This window comes from Urocitellus parryii, chromosome 1 (assembly GCF_045843805.1).
Source record: "Urocitellus parryii isolate mUroPar1 chromosome 1, mUroPar1.hap1, whole genome shotgun sequence".
NCBI classification, from domain to species: domain Eukaryota; kingdom Metazoa; phylum Chordata; class Mammalia; order Rodentia; family Sciuridae; genus Urocitellus; species Urocitellus parryii.
This window is the reverse complement of record NC_135531.1, coordinates 159,058,787-159,081,558: the sequence shown is the minus strand read 5'-3', so window position 1 is coordinate 159,081,558 and position 22,772 is coordinate 159,058,787. Positions and strand designations below refer to the sequence as shown.

Here is a 22,772-nt window from a genome sequence, read left to right as displayed (position 1 = left end):
TACCTGCTTTCCATTGTCCACCACCTCCTTGTCTTAGAAGAGCTTTGTTTTTAATAATTTGCACAGCATATTTTTCTGATTATTCAACATTTCTTAAAGAGTTTATTTCTCCTTTTTCATTGATTGCTATTTTTCCATTACCTGGAAGTCTTAAAAACATTATTATTATTATTATTATTTTGGTACTGGGGATTGAACTCAGAATGGCACTCAACCACTGAGCCACATCCTCAGTTCTATTTTATATTTAATTTAGAGACAGGGTCTCAGTGAGTTGCTGAGCACCTCCCTTTTGCTGAGGCAGGCTTTGAATTCATGATCTTCCTGCCTTAGCCTCCTGAGCCACTGGGATTTACAGGCATGTGCCACTGTGCCCAGCTTAAAAACATTCTTAATATAATATCTTTACAGTGAAACCAGGTTATTTGCCCAAATTAGCATAAATGTGGTTTAAGAAAACAACAAGTGCTTATTATTTTCATTTTTCAGAGTTTGGTATGTATTGGCTATTTTAAATAAAGTTTTTTTTTAATCTTTATTTATTTATTTTTATGTGGTGCTGAGGATCGAACCAAGGGCGAGTGCTCTACTGCTGAGCCACACCCCCAGCCCTTAAATAAACTTTTAAAAGATTATTCAGATATAGTATTTATCTTATAAATATTTGATGGTTTTTATAATTATTATGTGGAAGGCACTCCATTCCATGACTTCTAATTTTCTAGAAAGATAATTGTTTCTTTAGCATCTACTGATAATTCAGAGTAAGGGAATTTTTTCTAGCATGTTGTTTATGTCTCGTGTTGTTCAAGTATAAAAGCTCCCTTCTCTACCTCTGTTAAATAGATGGAGCAGCGATCTTCTGTTACTTAAAACAGAAACTTTTCTTTTTGGAAACAAATTTAACTTTTGACTCCAAAATTATACTTCCTTTTTGTTTGAAGTTCTTCCATTTGGCTTTTGAAGGTCTATTTCTTTTGTCCTTTTTCATGCTTAGAGATATGGGAGATAGAAAAAGGTAATTCTTAAATACTTATGTTTATTCCTTTCTCTTCGCAGAGATGTTTATATGTGTAGGAACAGTTTTTTTCCCCCCTAGTCTTAACATTTATTAAATGGGAGCAGATTAAATTATGTATATTGCAATTGTTTTAAAACTAGAGACATATAAAAAGCATTTTATTTTTAAAATTTTCTTTATATTTAACACATAATGAATACAGTTCTGTGAGAAACAAGACTAATAAAATACTAACAATTCATTTTTAAATTAATGTTATTAAATTCTTGTGTCTGAAATAATCACCTACAATAATCATCATTTTACACAGATAACCTCTTTGTGCTTCAGTTTTCAGTTATCTCACTTTTCCAAGGTGTAAGTCTTGGAATTGTTTGTTTGTTTTGATCGTATATTGAACCCTGGGGTGCTTTACCACTGAGCTGTATCCCCAGCCCTTTATTTGTTTATTTATTTGAGACAGGATCATACTAAGTTACCTGTGCTAACCTGGAATTTGTGATTCTCCTGCCTCAGTCTTCCGAGTCTCTTGGATTATGAGCATGTACCACCATGCTCAAGTTGGAACTTGATTTGAACTCAGATCCAAGAGTACTTTAAGTAACTTTACCTGCCTCTTACATGTTATTTCCTTTTTGTGTTCTGTATAGTGATTGCACAAGTTATGTCAATGTTTAGTCCCTGTCTGGTGTTTTAGGCTCTTGTGTACTGTGTAGGATACTTTGAGATGGTATACTTCTAGTAATACTGACAGTGATCGAGCAGATTCTCTTAAGACATAGATGATGAGAAAATATACACGTAGAGGCCTTCCTATTTCTCTTAGTCTTAATGTCTGAGGCCCATTAAGAAGCAGACCAAATCGGGTGTGGTGGTGTATACTTGTAATCCCAGCAGTTCTGGAGGCTGAGACAGGAGGATCTCAAGTTCAAAGCCAGCCTCAGTAATTTAGCCAGGAACTAGGCAACTCAGTGAGACCCTTTCTCCAAATAAAATATAAAAAAGTGCTGGGAACGTGTCCCTGAGTTTAATCCCCAGTTCTGAAAAAAGAAAAAGAAATAGACTGAGAATTATGATTATTTTAGAGATCTCTAGAAGAATTTGTCACTTAGCTGGACATGGTGGCACATGCCTGTAACCCCAGCTACTTGGGAGTCTGAGGATTGCAAGTTCAAGTCTAGCCTGGGCAATTTACTGAGACTTTTGTCTTCAAAATAAAACCACAAGGTCTGGGGAGCTTGTCTAACATATGCAAAGCCCTGAGCTCAATCCACAGTAGTGGGGGGCGGGGAGAATTTACCATTTAACACCTGAATAAGCTAATTCATTAACATGAAACAGGAATGAAAGCATGAGGATCCTGAACTTATTCAGGAGATGGGAGATTTTTGCCAGGCTGTTATAATGTTTGGGAAATGAAATAGGACCTTAATAAAGAATCTGATGACTGATTAATCATAAATGTTATATCATTTTCCCCTCTCTTCAGACAAAAATGGTTTAGAGTTATAAGATGTAAATGGATCTACTCCTCTGCTGCTGTCATCCTTTTTCTTCAATCAGAGCAATAAAGTCTGAAAATAACGGAAGTGGGAGTCTGTCCCTGAGTTAGTAGGCTGGTGTCTGAAGAAGACCTTTTTTCTCTGACATTCTGGGGGTGGGGGCGGGGGAAGAAGGATTTCTGACATGGTCCCAAGGCATGTGCTCTACCAACCTCTATAGAGCCAAGTCAGCTTTAAATAGACCACTGTGTGATGTGCTTTTGAACTGCTTCTGTGCCCCCCTTAAGAGAGATGAGACTCTGGATTTAAGATTAAATGTCCCCCACAGAAATGTGGTAGAATGTGACACAAGTGTTTAATCATGGCTTGACTGGTATGACTTGAGCAATTTGAGTAAGCGTTTGAGCCACTTTTCACCTCTGCTTTCAAAATGAAATGTTAGACTTGGTTCCTCTGAGACAGGGTTTCAGCTAAGTTCCTAAGACTGGCCTTAGACTTGAAATCCTCCTGCCTTCACCTCTCAAGTTGCTGGGATTATTGGCACCCATCACCATGCCACCTGAGTATCATAATCTTGCTGACCACATTGGTGATGAAATAGTTATGCCTTCTGCTTCTCCAAAAACCTAACTACAGACAGAACTTGCTGTAATTCTCAACATACTGTTGCATGAGAGGACCTATAATTTATTAGCATCCCTGCAGTCCTGAAAGACTGCTCCTAATGTCCAATTGAAGGATAGTTTTTTGTTTTTTGCAGTGCTGGGGGGTGAACTCAGAGCCCAGGCACGCTGCACAGTTGAGCTGTCTCCCCAGCTCTGGAGTATGATTTTGGTGGCCCTTGACTTTATTGTGATTTAGGTTTCTTGAGAACCCCATGAAGTATGAAACAACAGACTCAAACCTTGATTGTGACATTGACATGGGCAAGTTCTCCTCCATACTGAGGTTTAAAACTTACGTAAGAAGAGGACCAATTTTTTTTTTTTGAGAGAGAGAATTTTAATATTTATTTTTTAGTTTTCGGCGGACACAACATCTTTGTTTGTATGTGGTGCTGAGGATCGAACCCGGGCCGCACACATGCCAGGCGAGCGCACTACCGCTTGAGCCACATCCCCAGCCCCAAGGACCAAATTTTTAAGTGTTTCCTAATGGATGTGTGCTGTGCAATTTTACATGTATTCTATTATTTAATCCTTATGACAGCCTTGTATAGCAGGTACTGTGAGCCTTGAGGTGATGAACTTGGCATGTTCCAGGAAGGCTCCAGATTTCAAGTTGGGTAGGATCAGCTCCAAGGCTGCAGCCCCTTTTATGAGCTCTCACCACATCACCCAGTCCCTTGTACCCCAGCAGGCAGATGCATGCTCTGCTGCGTCTCTGCTGCCTCTCTCCTTTCCTTTTTCTGTTTTTTCAGTGTTCTCGTCCTTAGCTGTGTCAACTCACTAAAATTCTGAAGCCTCCCTTCCTTTGCCATCCTAGTCTTGATTATTGAAAAGTAGGAAAGTTCACACCTTCCAGGTCAGTCAGAAAAGACAAGCAGCTAGTGAAGTCGTCCTTCCCCACAGGCTTTGGAAGAAGAGAACTTGAAAGACAACACTCCCTTCCCCCATTCATTTGGGAAAGGCAGTTTTCTACATCACATTGCCTGTGTGATCCAAGTATTTAATTTTTTAAGTTTTTTTTTTTAGATATATTGAAGTATATGGTGATGGTTTCATAGTGATACATGTCAAGACTGATCAAATTGTGTACGATCAAATTGTATATTTTAAATAAGTGCTGCTTATTTAAAATGTACAATTTGATCAGTCTTGACATGTATCACCATGAAACCATCACTATAATTGGGATAACAGATCCTGAGGCAGATACTGATTCTTAACTTTTGCACACCTGTTCATGTCTCAAGTGGAAAGTGTGTGTGTGTGGAAGGACCAGAGTGGGGGAGAGAGAGAAAGATGTTGTGAATTGGAACATTGGAACCCAGGGCCTCATACATGCCGGGCAAGTGCTCTACACCCCGAGTCACTTAAGTGGTAACAGTTTTAACACTGGGCCATGCTCTTATAGGAGGGAGAGCATAGAGGAATAAGAAGAAGGCCTAATAAACTCTTAACACATCTTTCTTTTCAGCCTGAAGGGTTGCTTGAGAAAAAAGTAAAGCATTAGACCTGATGGCATTTATTCAAGCTATTTTTATTATTTGGCATCTAATTTAGTTTTATCTTTATAATTATCTAGCAAAATATTTTGAAGCCTAATTAAAAGCAGCCACAGAAAACAGTTGAGCAAAGGAAATAGAACATCTGAGCCAATCATCTGCATAAAAGATAAATAAAAACAACTTCAAAAAATGATGCAGGAAATAAGGACAGAAGGTGGAGACTTGGCACCTTTCTTTCCAGCACGGGGAGCCTTCCGGGCTTCCTGGCCCGGGGAAACAGTGCCCTGGCAGTGATCTGTCCTGATGGCCATCTGTCTCTGCCAGAACTCAAGGCCTACAATGGGTTTGTCAGAAGGAATAAGGAAGGAAAAAATGGAGGGCTGGGGGATAGCTCATTGGTAGAACCTGTGCTTAGCACCCACAATGAAGGCCCTGGGTTCAAATCCCAGCACCAAAAGGGGGAAAAAAGTTAAAAGGACTGTCATTCCACAGAGGACATTAGATGAGGAACGCAAGAGAGCCTGGCTTGGACTGCGGACCAATGAAGACCTGCTGAAGGAGCTGTGCCTTCCGTGGCCAGCGGGTGGTGGTTAAGACCTTTATTAATTGTAAACTCAGGTGTGGCTAAAAGCAATTTTGGAAAGGTTGGAAAATCCCCACTTAACTTTGAGAGTGGTTTCTTCCCTTTTGCATTTAAAAACATGGGGTTTCTTTAATCAAACCTCTCCACCTTGAGACGATGGCAACACTGCGTTCATGTTGTTGCCACACATGGCATCCCTATGCTGCTGAAGCTTCTCGGCCACCATTGCTTTTGATCTCACATCAGGTCCTGTCTTTGGCTTCTTGTGAGCTGTCAATGACCTTCTTGACAGGGGTTGACCAGTTGCTGCATTCGGCACTGCGGGTTTCTCTATCCTGTGGTCCCTTCCACTTCTCCTCCCTGGTGTGCTTTGCCTTGTGTTCTCCTCTAGGTCCTCATCTTCATGTTAACATGTTCACTTCTTCAAGAATCTTGTCACTTCACTCTGTCACTTAAGCAGCTGCGGGATCCTGGACAGAAGTTCCTTCTGTTTCAGTATCCTCCTCTGTACAATGGATACAATAGACTTACCTTGTACTGCTCCTGGGAGGATTGTTAATTTGTATAAAGAGCCCTGGTAGAGTCAGTGCTGAGCAGCACTCCGAGTGTTTGCTTTTATGTTTAAACATACACATTGGAGATTATTGCTCTCTAAACTTTTACCCTTCCCCGTTCTTCTTCAGTGACCTACAGATAATTCAGTTGAAGTATCTAACTGAACCTGAAACAAATAAAAACTAAGTACTGACAATCTTATAACTCTAAATTTTCCCTTTTTCTTTCTCTCTCAGGTTTCCTGATTAGGTGACTTTTTGTTTTACTTTCCATCAAATCTAACATGTAATTTGGTCCTGTCAGCTACCATTGATTTTTCTCAGGTCATTTTCCCTACATTAGAGTCAGGTAATTACCTTGGCAGGCCCCTGTGCCTCCACTCAGCCAGTCCCCCTTGTAGATGGTAAAATAATCTACAGGCTTCAGCTGGTCCCCAGCACTCCCTGAGTTCTGAGTAGAACATCTTTAGTAGGCTCTGGTATCTGTTGAAGGAATGTCTCTTATACCATGTTACATCTCCAGGGGTTTGTTAAAGCAGTAAGTCTGAACTCTTGGACCTCACTCCCAGGTTTTCACTCTTGCTTCCTATTTAGTAATTTCCCATCCCCGAGTCCATATTCCACCTCAGCCAGGTTTGGCTGCTCACTCGGTAGCCACACCCTACCTATCTTGTAGTTATTTATTTCCATATCGTTCCTGTTTCTTGGGTGTCTTTGAAGTCATGCCCGAATGCAGGATTTCTCCTTGTTGACTTTCCTGACTTGTCAGTTTCCTTTCTCTGATGTTTCAGCATCTGTGTTTGATTTTTCTGAATTATCAATTTGTACTTAATCTGTGCTGAGTGTGTTGTGTCTGCTTGCCTTGACTAGAGGCTTCTGTGAGTCAGGAACAGTCTTGACTGTCTCAGCCCCCTTTGTAAGTGCCAGTGACTTGTCCTGTGTGTTCAATAAGTCTCTGTGCAGCAATTCTGGAAAGTGAGGATTGTTCTCTAGTGATCCTTACTAGGTCCTAAAGAGGTTGTGTGTTGGAAATCACTACTAGCCAGAGCGGTTTTGCTTCTAGTGAAGAGATCAGAAACCATTCAATGGTGGAGGATTGGGAGTATATTGTCAAAGAATCTGACCAAAAAATAAGTCAGCCTGCTCTGATAGGGAATTCTGAGGTAATGTTCCCCTGTGGGCTATAATGTAAATAAATGTTATTGTTATTGGTGCTTTATGATCCCAGATAAGAGAGTAACCCATAAAACTATACTTTAAAATTAACCCTTATTTGAATGATCTACTTATTTGTGTTATTTTTTAGAGTGGTTTTAGATTCACAGCCAAATTATACAGAACGTATAAAGATTTCCTTTGTATCCCCTGCCCTAGATGTGCGTAGCCTCCCTCATTATCACCCTCTACAACTAGAATGGAATATTTGTTAGAAGTGATGAATCTGCATTGAGATACACCATTAGAACCCAAAGTCCAGAGTTTCCATTGGGTCACTCTTAGTGGGGTTGGATGAATGTCTAATGACATCTGTTCACCATTAATAGCACCCTCACACGTAGTTTTACTGCTCTAAAAATCCTTACAACTGTTCATTCATCCCTCCACCCTATCCCCTGGCAGCTGTGGATCTTTTCATTATCTCTATAGTTTTGCCATTTCCAGAACATCAAATACTTGGAATTAGATAGTATACAGCCTTTTCAAACTGACTTCTTTGAGTCAGTAGTATGCACTAAGTTTCTCGTGTGTCTTTTCATGGCACGATAGCTCATTTTCCTTTTGTTGTTTGGAATGGATCACTGTCTATCCACTCATCTGCTGAAGGAAGCTTGCTTACTTCCAGATTTTGGCAGTTGTGAATAAAGCTTCTGTAAACAACCATGTGCAGGTTTTTGTGTGGGTGTAAGTTTCAACTCCTTTGGGAACACAATGGCCAAATCACTTAGTAAAAGTGTGTTTAGTTTTCAGAGTCCTGTCCTGCATTCCCACCGTCGGTGAGAGCAGAGTTCCTCTTGCTCTGCGTCCTCACCGGCATTTACCATCATCAGTATTATGGGTTTGGGCCAGAATGTAGTAGTGGTATCTCATTGTTCAAATTTGTGTAGTAGTGTATCTCGTTGTTCAAATTCGTGTTTCCCTGAGGATGTGTGTTGTGGAGCATCTTTATCATGCTGATTTTTCCAGTCATATACCTTATGAAGGGCCTCTTACGGTTTCCAGACATTTTTAAGAATCAAATTGTTCTCTTACTGTTTCATTTTGAGAATTTTCTATTTGTTTTACAAAATAATGGTCCTGTGCTAAATAGGTCTTTTGCAAATATTTCTCCAGTCTATGGCTTTTTTTAAAATTAATTTATTTATTTGTATATTTATTTTTGGACAATGTCTTTTGCAGAGTAATAGGAATTTTTGGTTTTAATGAATACCAGTTTATGAAGTCCATCATGGATTATGCATTTGGTGTCCTCTCTAACAGATCACTGCCAACCTAACATCTTCTAGATTTTCTCCTATGTTATCTTGTCAGGAGTTTTAGTTTTGTGTTTTACATTTAGGTCTGTGATCCATTTCAAGTTATTTTTTGTAAAGCACGTTAAGTTTGTGTTTAGATTTTTTTTTTTGCATGTAATAGTTTTCCGTTCGATTACTATTTGTTGAAAAGATTCTTTTCTCCACTGCATTGCTTTTGCTTCCTTATCAAGATCAGCCATGCATGACTGTGTACACCTGTAATCCCACCAACCTAGAGTCTGAGGTAGAAGGATCACAAGTTTGAGGCCAGAGTTAGCAACTTAGCAAGACCCTGTCTCAAAATTTAAAATTAAAAATAAAAATATTTGGAGATATATTCCACGAGTAAAATACTCCTGAGTCCCCAGTACCCCCACACACACCAAAAAAAAAAAAAAAAAATCTAGTTGACTGTATTCATGTGGGTATGTTTCTGGGTTCTCTTAATCTGTTCCATTGATCTTCTTTAATCAACACCATCCTGTCTTGACAACTGTAGGTTTATAATAAATCTTACAAGTCAGGTAATGGTGTCTTTCACCTTTGTTTTCACCTTCAGTGTTGTATTGGCTGGTTGGGGTCTTTGACCTCTCCATATTAACTTTACAGACAGCTGGTCAGTATTCATCCAATAACTTGCTGGGATTTCAACTAGGATTCCTTTGAATTTTTAGACCAAGCTGGGAAGAGTTGATGTTTTGATGGTGTTGTCTTCCTCTCCATGAACATGGGCTCTCATGTTCATAGAGAATCTTATTGATTCTTTGATTTGTTTTTATCAAAATTTTGTCATTTTCTTCTGGATATTTTGTTAGATTTATACCTAAATATAAATTTGGGGGAGCACTAATGTACATGTTATTGTCTCTAATTTTAAATTCCACACATCCATTGCTGTTGTATAGAAGAGCAGTTGTCTTTCATATGTTAACCTTGTATCCTGCAACTTGAGTGTGATCGTATTAGCGTTTGGAGCATTTTTTATTTTTTCAGTTTTTTTACGTGGACAATCATATCATCTGCAAACAGTTCTATTCCTTCCTCCCAATCTGTATGTCTTTTATTTCCTTTCTTATTACCTTAACTAGGATCTCCACTGTGGTGTTTAAAACAGCAGTGAAAGAAGATATCCTTGCCTGTCCCAGTCTTAATGGGAAAGCTTTGAATTTCTTACCTTTAAGTATGATGTTAGCTGTAGGTTTCTCAAGGTCTTCATCAAGTTGAGGACATTCCCCTCTGTTCCTTTTACTGAGAGTTTTTATCATGAATGGGTGTTGGGTTTTGTCAGATGCAGCTGCATCTGTCCATGGGATCGTGTGGTTTTCCTTGTTGGGTCTGTGTGTTGACTTTCCATCACTGTGACAGAATACCTAAGAAACCCAACTTCAACGAGGAAAGATTTGGGCTGGGGTTGTGATTCAGTGGTAGCGCACTTGCCTGTCATGTGTGAGGCACTGGGTTTGATTCTTAGCACCACATATAATAAATAAGATAAAGGTCTAACAACAACTAAAAAATATATTTAAAAAAAAAAAAAGAGGAAAGATTTATTTTGGCTCACAGTTTCAGAGGTTTCAGTCCACAGTTGCTTGGCCTCATCACTGCGGGGGAGCAGGAAGGGTGTGTGGAGCAAAGCTGCTCATCTCATCCTGCCAGGAAATAGAGAGCGGGGCTGGGAAAATCTATATCCTTCAAGGACACACCCCAGTGACCTACTTCCATCAACTGAGTCTCCATCCTAAAGGTTTCACCACCTCCTAGTACCACTGTCAGCTGGGGACCAGGACCTCAACACATGAGCTTTTGGAGGACATTCCAGATCCAAGCTGTAACACTCACTGTTAGGGACTAGGTTAGTTGGATTTTGAATGTTGGCTCAATCTTGAACACCTGGGATAAATTCCAGTTGGTGATGGTGTATAACTCTTTTTATAGTGTGGTATTTGAGTTGCTGGTTTTTGTTATGTTGAGGATTTTTTTTAATCTATGTTCATGAAAGATATTAGTCTATAATTTTCCTGTAATGTTTTTGTCTGCTTTTGGTATTAAGATAATGCTGGCTTCATGGAATGAGTTTGTAAATATTTCTTATTCCATCCTCTGAAAGATATTGTAGAAAATTTCTTAAATGTTCAGTAGAATTTACCAGTGAATCCAGCTAAAACTGGTACTTTCTGCTTTGGAAGGTTATTTTTGATTCAGTTTAGTAAATATAAGATTATTGAGATTGTCTGTTCTTGTGCATTCTGTTTTTCAAGGAATTGGTCCATTTCACTTAAACTGTCAAATTTGTGAAGAGTTATTCTTAGTATTCTTTTATTATCCTTTTAATGTCCACTAGATCTGAAGTTATGTCCTCTCATTCATTTCTAATATTAGTAATTTGTGTCCTCTCATTTCTTGGTTGACCTGATAATGAGAGGCTTACCAATTGTATTGATGTTTTCATTGAATCAGCTTGTAGATTCATTGATTTTTTTTTTTTTCTACATTGATTTCTGGTTTTCATTTTCATTGATTCTAGTCAATTATTTTTTTCTTCTGCTTAGTTTTAGATTTAATTTGCTCTTTTATAGTTAGTTCCTAAGGTATAAGCTTAGATGATTGATTTTTAGACTTTTTTTTTAAGAGACAGGTCTCAATAAGTTGCTTAAGGCAGGTCTTGAATTTGCAATCCTCTTGCCTCAGCCTCCTGAGTCGCTGAGATTACAGGCATGTGCCATCATGTCCAGCTAGATCTTTTTTCCTTTTCTGATAATATACATTATAAATTTCCTTAAATTGTGCTTTCATTTAATCCAAAATATTTTATTAATTTCTCTTGAGATTTCTCCTTTGACCTATGTATTATTTACATATGTATTGCTTAATATTGATGAATACTGATTTCTAGTTCATAGTCTGAGAAGCAGCTTTGTCTGATTTCTGTTCCTTTAGATTTGTTAAGAGATTTTTTATGGCTTAGAATATTGGAGAATGTTCCCCATGAGAGTGCAGAATGTCTGTTCTCCTGCTGTTGGGTGGAGTAGTTTATTTGTGTCCATTATATCAAACTGCCTGAGGGTGATTGTTTAAGGGTGTTATTTCTGGTTTTCTGCCTTGTGGATCTGTTTCTCACTGAGGAGGAGATTAAAAGGCTCCAGTCACAGTAGTGGATCCATCCTTTTCCTTGCAGCGTTAGCAGTTTCTGTCTCTCATATTTTGCTCTGTTTTTAGGTGCATACATGTTAAGGACTATTACCATATCTTGAAGAACTGACCCTTTTATCATTATTTAATGCTACCCTTTATCCTGATGACATCCCTTACTTTGAAGTCTACTCCACCTGAAATTAATATAGTGACTTCCACTCTGTCTTGATGAGTGTTAGCATGGTCCATCTTTCTCCAGCTCTTTTCCCCAATCCATTTTATTTATTTGGTACATGTAGATAACTAGTGTTATGTCAGTAGCTAACATCTACTGTGTCTATTACAGCTTGTTGTCCTTGTTCTTATTCCCATTTTTGTCTTCCACTCCTTTTCTTCCTTTTTTGGTTTTAGTTGAGTATTTGGTGATTCCATCATCTCTCCTTTCTTAGTGTATCAGGTTTATTCCTGTTACATTTTTAGTGGTTGTCTTCCTATAACACTATAATGCTCTACAGGTAGTGTAGATGGCTTATAATAAAATAACCATAATTCCTTATGTCCTTTGCATTTTTCAGGTATATAAGCTTATATAAATAGATAAATAAGTATACATAATTGAATACACTGTTGTTTTGAACAAATTTTTATGTTAGATCAATTACAAATAAGAAAAATAAGGGCTAGGGACGTGGCTCAAGCAGTAGTGTGCTTGTCTGGCATGCGCAGGGCGCTGGGTTCGATCCTCAACACCACATAAAAAATAAATAAAATAAACATATTGTGTCCACCTAAAACTAAAAAGTAAATATTTAAAAACAGAAAAATATAAGTTCCTACATTGCCTTGTTCCTTCTCCAGTATTCTTCCTTGCTTTATGTGAATCTGAGTTTTTTTACCTAGATCATTTATCCTAAGAACTTCTTTTAATATTTCTTGCAAAGCAGGACTACTAGAAACATTTTCTCAGTTTCTGTTTTCTAAGCTAGTCTTTCTTGATTTATTTCACAGGATACAGAATTCTAGGTAGTTTTTTTTCTCTCTCAATACTTTAAACATTTCAGCCCATTCATTTCTTGTTTCCTTCAGTGGCTTCTGAAAGTCAGGTGTAATCCCCCCACCCCATCTTTCTTTTCTATGGGTAAGGTTTGTTTTCCACATCTGGCTTCTAAAGGAACAGAGTTTATCTTTGATCTTGTAGAGTTTGAAAATGATACATGTCTAGTTTTTCTGGCATTTATGTTGTTTGATGTTCCCTGAGTTTCCTGGATCTGTGCTGTAATGTCTGAGGGTGAATTGGGGAATTCTCCTTCATAATGGTTCCAAGTACCTTCTGTTGACTTCTTCTCCTCCTGGTGTCCCATTGTGCACAAGTTATAACTTCTGGAGCCATCCCTCTGTTCTTGGGTATTCTGTTTGGGGTTTTTTGTTTGGTTGGGTTCCCCTGCCAGTCTTTTTTCCCCTCTTTGCTTTGAAATTTTAGGTTTCCACTGAAATATCCTTCAACTCCAAGATTCCTTCCTTGAACATGTCTAGCCCACTAATAAGCCCATCAGGGAGGTCTTCATTTCCGCCACAGTGGTTTTGTCCTCACATGTTTTGGGTTCTTCCTTAGACTTCCATCATTCTGGTTGCCTTCCTTCTTGCCTAGCCATTGGCATGTTAAGTACAGCTGTTTTAAAGTCCCAGTCTGCTTATTCTGACACCCCTTTTCCCTCTGAGTCCCTGGTTTGGGGGTTTGTTCTTTGTCTTCAAACTGTTCATTGCCTTTTAGAATCTTGTCATTTTTTGTGGAAAGGTAGGCTTGTTTTTTGGAAAAAAGGAACTGTTGTAAATGAGCCTGGAGTAAAGTGGGGGGTGGGGGGAGCTTCTAGAGTCCTATGACTAGGCCTCAGCCTCTGAGTCTGAACCTCGAGCTGTGAACTTCGCAGGCTTTCTCATCATAACACCACCCTAGGTAGGACAGGACGACTAGAGGGGGCAGAGTAGGCGTTTCCTTCCCCATGGGTCACTTGCACTCTACTGTGATCCCCGCAGGTTAGGCTCTAGTTAGTTCTTCTGAGGGCTGTGTGCTCTGGCGTGTTCAAGATGGTTCCTTATGCCTGCTCTGCCAGAAGCACAGGGAGTTTTTCTCTGATATTTGCCATGAGGAGGTAGCTAAACTCCAGGAGGTAAAACTCATAAAGGTGTTTTCCCTCGCCACCAGCAGGGCTTGATCCCCTTGCAGGTTCCCCTAAGATTGGACTATCCTGGCCTCCAGCCATTTGCCAATCACCATTCAGGCTTTCCTGCTGTGTTGTAGTCAGCTGTGGTTCTCTGTACTCCTGGCTGGCTGGCTGGCCATCTTGATGACTGTAGTTTGCCCAGTGACCTTACCCTTCTCTCAGATCGAGGAGGAGTTGGGACTTTAATTTGTTTAGGTTTTTCCTTGTTAGGAGGAAACTTGGACTGGGACTTCCAAGTTTCTTACATGCCATACTGGAAACCAGAACTGTAATTTTTAGTTTAAAACTAGAGAAAAAATATATAAAACCAGAGTATATTTATAACGCAGATTCTGATTTTATAGACAGAAGAAAGGGAAAGTTGGTATACCAGAAAACTTCATATTAAGTAAAAAAGAAGTCGTCTTCTCCAAAAATGTTAGAACAAAGGTGCTTCTAAGCCGCACGGAGCATGGACAGCTCCCATCCATCGTCAGGGACCGGGTGCTGCCTGCACTGGAACAGGGTGAGGCGCAGTCTACCTGGAACCCTCCTTGGCATTTTCCTCTCTTACTCATTTGAGATGAGAAAATTCAACCCGAAACGCCAGGCTGCGGGAGATGGGCTTCTTTGCCTTGTGGTGGAGGGTGAAGGTCAGGTCCAGTAAGAGCCGAGCTGGCTGTCGGGGTGCAGTTTGTGTTGGCTCCACACTGCCTCTCGAGGAGTGGGGTGCTTTCAGTCAAGGCAGCAGTGCTGCTGCCGTCGCTGCAGTCCTGCTCTATCAGGTGTGCCTCTGTAGAGGTCAGTTTCTTCCTGCTTCATTTTGTGATTGAAAAAGGAATTGCAGGTTAAAGAATGTTGCTCTTCAGGGCTGGAGTTGGCCTGCCTAGTACATGTGAGGCCCTCGGTTTGATTCTCAGCACCGCATATAAATAAGTAAATAAAGATCCATCAACAACTAAAAAGAATATTAAAAAAAAAATAGAACGTTGCTCTTTAAGGTTGCACAACTCATTAATAAAAAGGCTGGAAATTTCTTCTTGCTCTCAGTTTCAAAGATAGTGGTTTGGTATGGTGTCTCTCTAGGAGAATGTTTTAAATAGCAGGGCAGTTATGGCAATGTGCTACACTTGCACCCGAGGGGCCCACGCTACTGACCCCCGACATCCAGTGGGATGTGTACCTGAAGGTGTCTCCTCGCAGAGCAGATGGGTCTGCAGCGAGCTCTCCACTTTCCCTTTACTCACTCCCACCACGGCTGGGCTGTCAAGACACTGGCAGGCTTCTTGCTGCAGGACTAGGCTATCTGGATATGTGACCAGTTTGGACAGGGGCATTCAACCCAGAGTCACATCCCCAGTCCTTTATTTATTTATTTATTTATATTGAGACAAGGTCTTGCTAAGTTGCTTAGGGACCTTGCTTAGTTGCTGAGGCTGGCTTTGAACTTGTAATCCTCTGCCTCAGCCTCCTGAGCTGCCAGGATTACAGGCATGCAACACCACACCTGGCCATATATGCTTTTTTTCCCTCCCTTGAGGTAGCTCATTATGAATGTCACATCCCTCCAGTCACCTCTGGAATTGGAGCTTGTCTGATAGATTAGCTGAGTGGGGTTGAGTAAAACATCTCGGTCCTTTCTGTGGTCATGGTACTAACAAGATTCATACGTGGGCAATGGGCGGTCACACCTCGTGCAGCTGTCATCTCTGGTCTGATCTTAGAACCAAGGACTCTGGCCAGGTGCAGTCTGTCAGCCAGGTCCTGGGCTTGTTTTCTTTTTTTCTTGATTTTTGTTTAAGGTAATGGATTCGTTTCTTAAACAGATACAACAATGTAATGTAAATTTCCCTTTAATTTGTTCTAAGCACTAATGAATTGTGTGCACTCATTTCCTTTCCTTTCTGTCTTCCTGGAATTGTGAGCTGGGTGTTAAATGACTTAGAAGAGGTAAGAGCTGGAGTCCTGGTTAATGTAAAATTAGATGCATCCTCAGAGTGCCCCCAGGACTTGGTCATCACTGCTGATCAGTGGACAGTGACTGTCATCATTTAGTCCATTTCTCTGCTGTGGCATGCTAGCAAAAGAGCATGAGCAGTTTGTAGAGTGTAAACAGGAATACGTTCACTGAAACTTGTTCATGTCTTCCCTCTGAAGGTGCGCTTACGGAGTGCTATGATGAACTGGGGAGCAGATACCAGCTTCCCGTGTATTGCTTGGCACCGCCAATCAACATGATAGAGGAAAAGAGCGACACAGAGACTCTGGACATTCCTGAGCCACCACCCAACTCTGGCTATGAGTCCCAGCTCCGACTGCGCCTCTCCACAGGCAAAGACCTCAAGCTTGTGGTGCGCAGCACAGACACGGTGTTCCACATGAAGAGACGCTTGCACGCAGCCGAAGGAGTGGAGCCGGGAAGCCAGCGGTGGTTCTTCTCAGGCAGACCTCTCACCGACAAAATGAAGCTGGAGGAGCTGAAGATCCCCAAGGACTACGTCGTGCAGGTGATCGTGAGCCAGCCCATGCACAACCCCACGCCAGTCGAGAACTGAGCCGAGCCGGCTCCCCTCTCCTGTTTGTTATTGTTGTCATTTTCAACTCTGTGGCGTGAAACCTATTTTCACTGCTCTGAATTCCCTATGAATGAATTTAGTTCTGAGGAATTACCAGTGAAAAATTCCATCTGTGATGGAGACCAACAAAAATAATAAAACACAAAGAGCCAGCCTTTGAGACTCATGTAACTACAATTTCTAATTTGAGAGGCAGTTAAGAAAGAGATAAGCATTTATTTTAAAACACTCAACTACTTAATGGCTGAATTTAAATGATTTAGACTGTAAGTGGAACATTGTAACCATGAAGAACAGCACCAAGCACCTTTGAATACAGAATTTTTAAAACATCTATCAGATTATATAATTTCCAGATGTCACCAATAACGGTTATAATTTTTTGATAGAATCTGAGAAGAGCAGTATTTGAGATTCATTTCTGTTCTGGTTTTTTGTTAGCTCATTTCATATTTAGCCATAAAGGAGTAAGACTGGCAAATTGTGTTTCAGCGTTGCTTTTCCCATCCCCACATGTTGAGCCCCTTATTGACAGTCACACAAAGTTTGGGTGGCCTTGAGCATGTTTGGTGGCCGGGACCCTTTGAACACCAGGCAGTAACTAGTCCGTGCAGTCCTGTTTCTGATTTCCACCTGATCCTTGGGTGCTGCGTAGGTGTTTTGGAATCCTGCACAGACAGCTGTTTTCATGTCTGGCTTAGAAGGTCACTACGTCATGTACCTTCTGTACTCCCTGCTCTGTTTGCACTTGCATTGCCTACCCTGCCCCAGGCCCACAGTCCCTGGGCGGGAGGCAGGAGTCCATTACTCTTCCCACCACAAGGCAGTGCAGTGAGGCTCTCCGGGCTCTGCAGGGGCGCAGGGAAAGCCCAGTCCTCCTGTGCCTGGGAGAACTTGCAGAGAAACTTTCAACTGAGAATCCAGAGTGAAAGGTTTGCTGGTGTTGCTTTCACATTAGCAGTGACGTGGCAGTGCTTCAGACCTCAGTGCTCCCCAGTTCACTGTTACCCTCAGCCAAGCGGATAACAGTTCTTTCATCTTTTCTTGCAAAGAGGCAAGTTAAGAACCATCTGCAGAGTCATGTTTGGTGGCCAGGAACTGAGAAATCTGCGAAGGCCTGAGTCTTGGGTACTGTGGCTGAGTAAAGCTGCCCAGGGCTGCGTTTAATTTGGAGCCCCTTAAGAGCTGGCTCTGAGAGAGAAGGGGACTCCCTCCCTTACCAGGCTGTGTCCTGGGGCCTCCATGAGGAGGAAGGGGAGCAAGGAGCATGGGTGCCGTGCTGGGGGGTGGCACACCTCCATAGCTACCTGGGTGTGAGCACCTTGTTAGTTAAAGTGACAAAATGACACTGCTAATTAGTCTAAATGCATTGTTTAAAAATGGTATTAAATCTCCTATAGCCTGATTAAGTATATCTATAACTGTAATTTTATCATGTTTCTGAGAGCTTTAACTACTTCCCTAATGTTATTCGATCACTTTAATGATTGTGGCTACATTTGATTTGCTTGTTGATGATTGACTCTAAATTCAAGAGAAGCGGCAGCATTAATTCCAAAGGGGAAGTTTTCCCTCAGAGGTGGGGCTAGGAGGGCATTTCAGTAGATCGCCCTCATCCAAAAGTTTTTGTTCATCGTTGCCACACTGAACAGCAGCATCTCTCATGTTCATCAACTGGAAAAAAAAAATGTTTAAACTGATTTTTCTTAAGGAAATTTGTTGATGTCATCAATTATCTATGGTTGGTAAAAGGTCTTGATTGTTGAAGATTCTCTCTCTTAAAGAGTTATTTTATTTTAAAGGAACATATACTTTGAATAATAATTTTCTGGGCATGTTTAACCTAGGTAAGAAAACCATGGTGCTGTTTAATTGTTAATAGATTGATATAAGATTGGACCAATACTTGATGTGTATAATTTTAGTATGTAGGGTTTTTGTGCTTTTTAAAAAAAAAAAAAAAAGTTAAATTTTTCTCTTTGTCTTTGCCTTTATTCTGGGGTTTTATCTGTTGCTCTCCCCATAAGGGTGATCCGCCATGTTCTAATGAGTGTGTGAAGGTTTCCTCCTTCTTGAAGCCTCAGCCCAGTAAAGATCAAGGTCCTCGTCACCCCCTCAGGCTCACTGGGCCGATTCCTGCACAGTGCTGCAGACACGCCTCGCCTCTGCACTGACGCCTGGGTCTGAATCAGCTGGTTTTCTCTTCTCCTAAAATCATCCTGCAGATCAACTCACAGTTCAGGTTTTCGGAATCTCTAAGCTCATTTATTATCCATTTTTGGATCAAAGTAACAGGTTTGATTTTGTTCAGATTTTTAAATGGTTTTCAGAACAGGCAGCACGTGCCTGTGAAACCATCAGTCCAAACACACCAAGGTGAGAAGACTCTCCCTTCCCCCTCTGAGACTTCAGAGATCTCTGTGGGGTTGGGAAAGGAGTGAGGTGACAGTCCTGATTAGGCTTTTTCCATCTGTCCCATTAATGGGGAGCTCTTGTTTTCTGGTAGTTTTTAAACACAATATGCTTCTTTTTTTAGTTGTAGGTGGACCCATACTTTTATTCTATTTATTTATGGGTTGCTGAGGCTCGAACCCAGTGCTCCAGGCATGCAAGGCGAGCGCTCTACCACTGAGCCCCAGCTCCGGCCCCGCAAGGTGCTTCTTACTGATGTTCCTACTGGACAGACTAGCAGCAGCTGTGCCGAGTTTCTTACTGGGGAGGAGAGGGAAGGAGAGCAGCTGGCGGCCCCTGCTCCAGTCTCCTCTTATTTCTATTGGGGTCTCTAATGATGTGGCCCCTTCAGGCTGTCATCCCCCTGAAGGGATGAAGTGCAGGCTGCTCAGGTGGCAAGGGTCCCATCTTGGCAAATGTCAGCACAGTTTCTCTGGTTGCCAGTCTTCGAGGTCAGAGGTTAGAGTGGTGAGCAAACGGGAGACTGAGCGCTAGTGAAGGGTGGCTTAGCTGCCTTAGCTCCCTTCAGAATTCCATACTTATGGCTAGTACAGATCACAGAGGAGCCTGTCCAGGGCCCTGGGCTGAAAAGGTAGCTGTGCCCACATCTATCAGGTCTGCTGTTCCTGTCCCTCCATGGATGGACCACACCCTGGAACATACATGTGACCGAGAAATTCCAACTCGACTGTGGAAACTCCGTTTATTAACTTAATCTACACTCAGTTTATTAACTCAAACGATCTACATACACTTTATTTTTTTTGCAGTGCTAGGGATTGAAACTAGGTCCTTGCACATGCCAAGGTACTCCCTCTACCCTGAGCTGCACTCCCAGGTCTATATGCACATCTGAAAAATGTTTTAAGTCACATAATATAAATGAGAAAAAAAGTACCTAAAGTTGGTATTGATAGGCTGTTTTCTTTGTACTCCTAGTCACAAAGGAGTGCCACTGTACTGGTGCATTTAAATTTTCATTTTTATACCAAATTTCAGTTTGGACCCATTAGAGATAAATGCATTTTCCTGATACCATTCTATAACCATCCCATTTATGGAGATGCTTTTAAAAGGAAGATTTTGAAAATCTGAGCCAATTCACACTAGCTTTTGTAGCTACCCTGATTTCCAGGTAAGAGGGGAAAGCTTGTCTTAGAATTATGCTTCCTATCTTTGACTCATTCTTGCCTCTCCCCCTTTTTTTCTTTTTTAAAGTGTATTTATTTGTTCTAATTTGTTACATATGACAGCAAAGTGCATTTCAATTCATAGCACACATATGGAGCACAATTCTTCATGTCTCTGGTTGTACACAAAGTAGAGTCACACCATTCATGTCTTCATACGTGAACTTAGGATAATGACATCCATCTCATTTCACCATCTTTCCTATCCCCCTATTCCCCCTTCTCGTCCCTCCCCTTTGCCCTATTTAAAGTTCCTCCATTCCTCCCATGTCCCCCCTGCCCCCTATTATGGATCAGCATCCTCATCAGAGAAAACATTTGGCATTTGTTTTTTTTGGGATTGGCTTACTTAACACAATATTCTTTAACTCTGTCCATTTACCTGTAAATGTCATGATTTTATTTTCTTTTAATGCTGAGTAATATTCGTGTGTGTGTGTGTGTGTGTATACACACACATACATACATACACACCACAGTTTTCTTTATCCGTTCATTTACTGAAGGGCATCTAGGTTGGCTTCACAGTTTAGCTATTGTGAATTGTGCTGCTATAAACATTGATGTGGCTATGTCCCTGTAGTATGCTGTTTTTAAGTCCTTTGGGTTTAGACCAAGGAGTGGGATAACTGGGTCAAATGGTGGCTCCATTCCAAGTTTTCCAAGGATCTCCATACTGCTTTCCATATTGGCTGCACCAATTTGCAGTCCCACCAGCAATGTATGAGTGTGCCTTTTCCCCCCACATCCTCTCCAACACTTATTGTTGTTTGTCTTCATAATAGCTGCCATTCTGACTGGAGTGAAATGAAATCTTAGAGTAGTTTTGATTTGCATTACTCTAATTGCTAGAAATGTTGAACATTTTTCATATATTTGTTAATTGATTGTATATCATCCTCTGAGAAGTGCCTATTCAGTTCCTTGGCCCATTTATTGATTGAGTTATTTGTTTTTTGGTGTTAAGATTCTGGAGTTCTTTATATATCCTAGATATTAGTGCTCTATCTGATGTGCATATGGTAAAAATTTGCTCTTGTTCTGTAGGCTCTCTCTTCACCTCACTGATGATTTCTTAGAAAAAGCATTCATGAAATTCATCTGGAAAAATAAGAGACCCAGAATAGCTAAAGCAATCCTTAGCAAGAAGAGTAAAGCAGGTGGCATCACTATACCAGGCCTTCAACTATACTATAGAGCAATAGTAACAAGAACAGCATGGTATTGGCACTAAAATAGACTGGTAGACCAATGGTATAGAATAGAGGACACAGAAACCAACCTACATAGATACAGTTATACTAGACAAAGATACCAAAAATGTATATTGGAGAAAGGACAGCCTCTTAAACAAGTGGTGCTGGGAAAACTGGAAATCCAAATGCAACAAGATGATACCAAACCCCTATCTCTCACCATGCCCAAAACTCAACTCACAGTGGGTCAAGGACCTAGGAATTAAACCAGAGACCCTGCGCCTAATAGAAGAGAAAGTAGCCCAAATCTTCATCACGTCAGATTAGGCCCTGACTTCCTTAATAAGATTCCTATAGTGCAAGAAATAAAATCAAGAATCAACAAATGGGATGGACTCAAACTAAAAACCTCCCTGCCCCTTTCTGAAACAAAGGATTCAGTATTTTGGTGGCATTAGTGGCCACGTCTGAAAAATCACAGCCCATGGTTCTTTCTGCACCTCAGGACCGACCCTGGAAGGTGGAAGAGAAACTCACACTTCGGTTTCTTCCTCCAAACCACACCTAGCTCCTGGGCTGTCTGGTGGCAAAAGCCATGGAGGCTGCCCCAGAAGGGGCGGAGCTGGAGGGCTATGCGTGCAGGTGTGAGGAGCTGAGGAGCAAGAAGTGGGGTCAAGGGCTGGGGAGCGAGAAGCTGGGGGGCAAGGGCTGGGGAGCGAGAAGCTGGGGGGCAAGGGCTAGGGAGCAAGAAGCTGGGGGGAAAGGGCTGGGGAGCAGGGCGAGGTGCAGCTGTTGGCCTTGGGAGGTGATGAGGCACGGGTGGACCTCGGGTCAGAGGAAGGAAGGCGCTGCTGTGAGGCAGTGCATCTTTTGGGTGTTAACAACTCCAGGAGAGAGATGCTGTTGTCCCTATGTGGGAAACAGATGTGACTGCAGCTGTTTTTTTTTTATGCTAGTTCCATCCAGTTTTTATGGTACCATTTCGAGAAAGAGAAGATCTTTTTGCTGACAATGACATTGAGTGTGGTCACAGGTATGTTATCAAAACCCTCTTTCTAGGGCTGGGGCTGTGTGAAGCACAGGGTTCGATCCTCAGCACCACATAAAATAAATAAAGGGATCATGATCATCCAGAACTAAAAAAAAAAATGTAATAAGAAAACCATGTCTAATAGAGGAAATATGGAGAGGATTCATAGAAATTAACAGTTCCTAGTACCAGTTTGATGGAGGGATGATGATAGTCTCCAGCGGGCAGTGTTCTTGCCAGTTGCTCCTGACACCTTGTGATCCAATTTGACCTTCCATGATGGAACTGCTTGAACTGGCCTTCAGGTCAGCATTACTTAATGTGTCCATAAGAAATCCTTGGTTTATAGTAAACGACCTATATTTCTTCACTCCCAAAACTTGTTCCTCAGAGATTTGTGGTAAGAGTTGTAATTAATATTAAGCAGGTGAGATTTCTGACCCAATGAGTTGCTAGCTTTAAACTTAAACAGAATCTGCTAAAAGGAAGTGAGTTACTGAGATCCCTGCTGGTAAGACAGGTTGGCTTAATTGACCTTGAATTTGAGCCCTGGCTCTGCCAGCATGAGCCATGTGTTCTTGGGTAAGGTTCTTAATTTCCTCATCTATAAATTGATGGTAGTGACACCTGATTGACAGGGTTTAAAGGCTAAA

General features: G+C 41.1%; 1 protein-coding gene across 1 annotated transcript in view; it reads left to right on the top strand.

The window, feature by feature from the left end:
* Positions 1-18,179, top strand: part of Ubtd2 (ubiquitin domain containing 2) — a 67,899-nt gene extending 49,720 nt beyond the window's left edge. Inside the window, exon 3 of the mRNA XM_026401326.2 lies at positions 15,834-18,179. Coding sequence (XP_026257111.1) covers positions 15,834-16,231 — 398 coding nt within the window. The 3' untranslated portion in view covers positions 16,232-18,179. The remainder of the gene's footprint in view (positions 1-15,833) is intronic.
* The last annotated feature ends 4,593 nt before the right edge of the window (positions 18,180-22,772 follow it).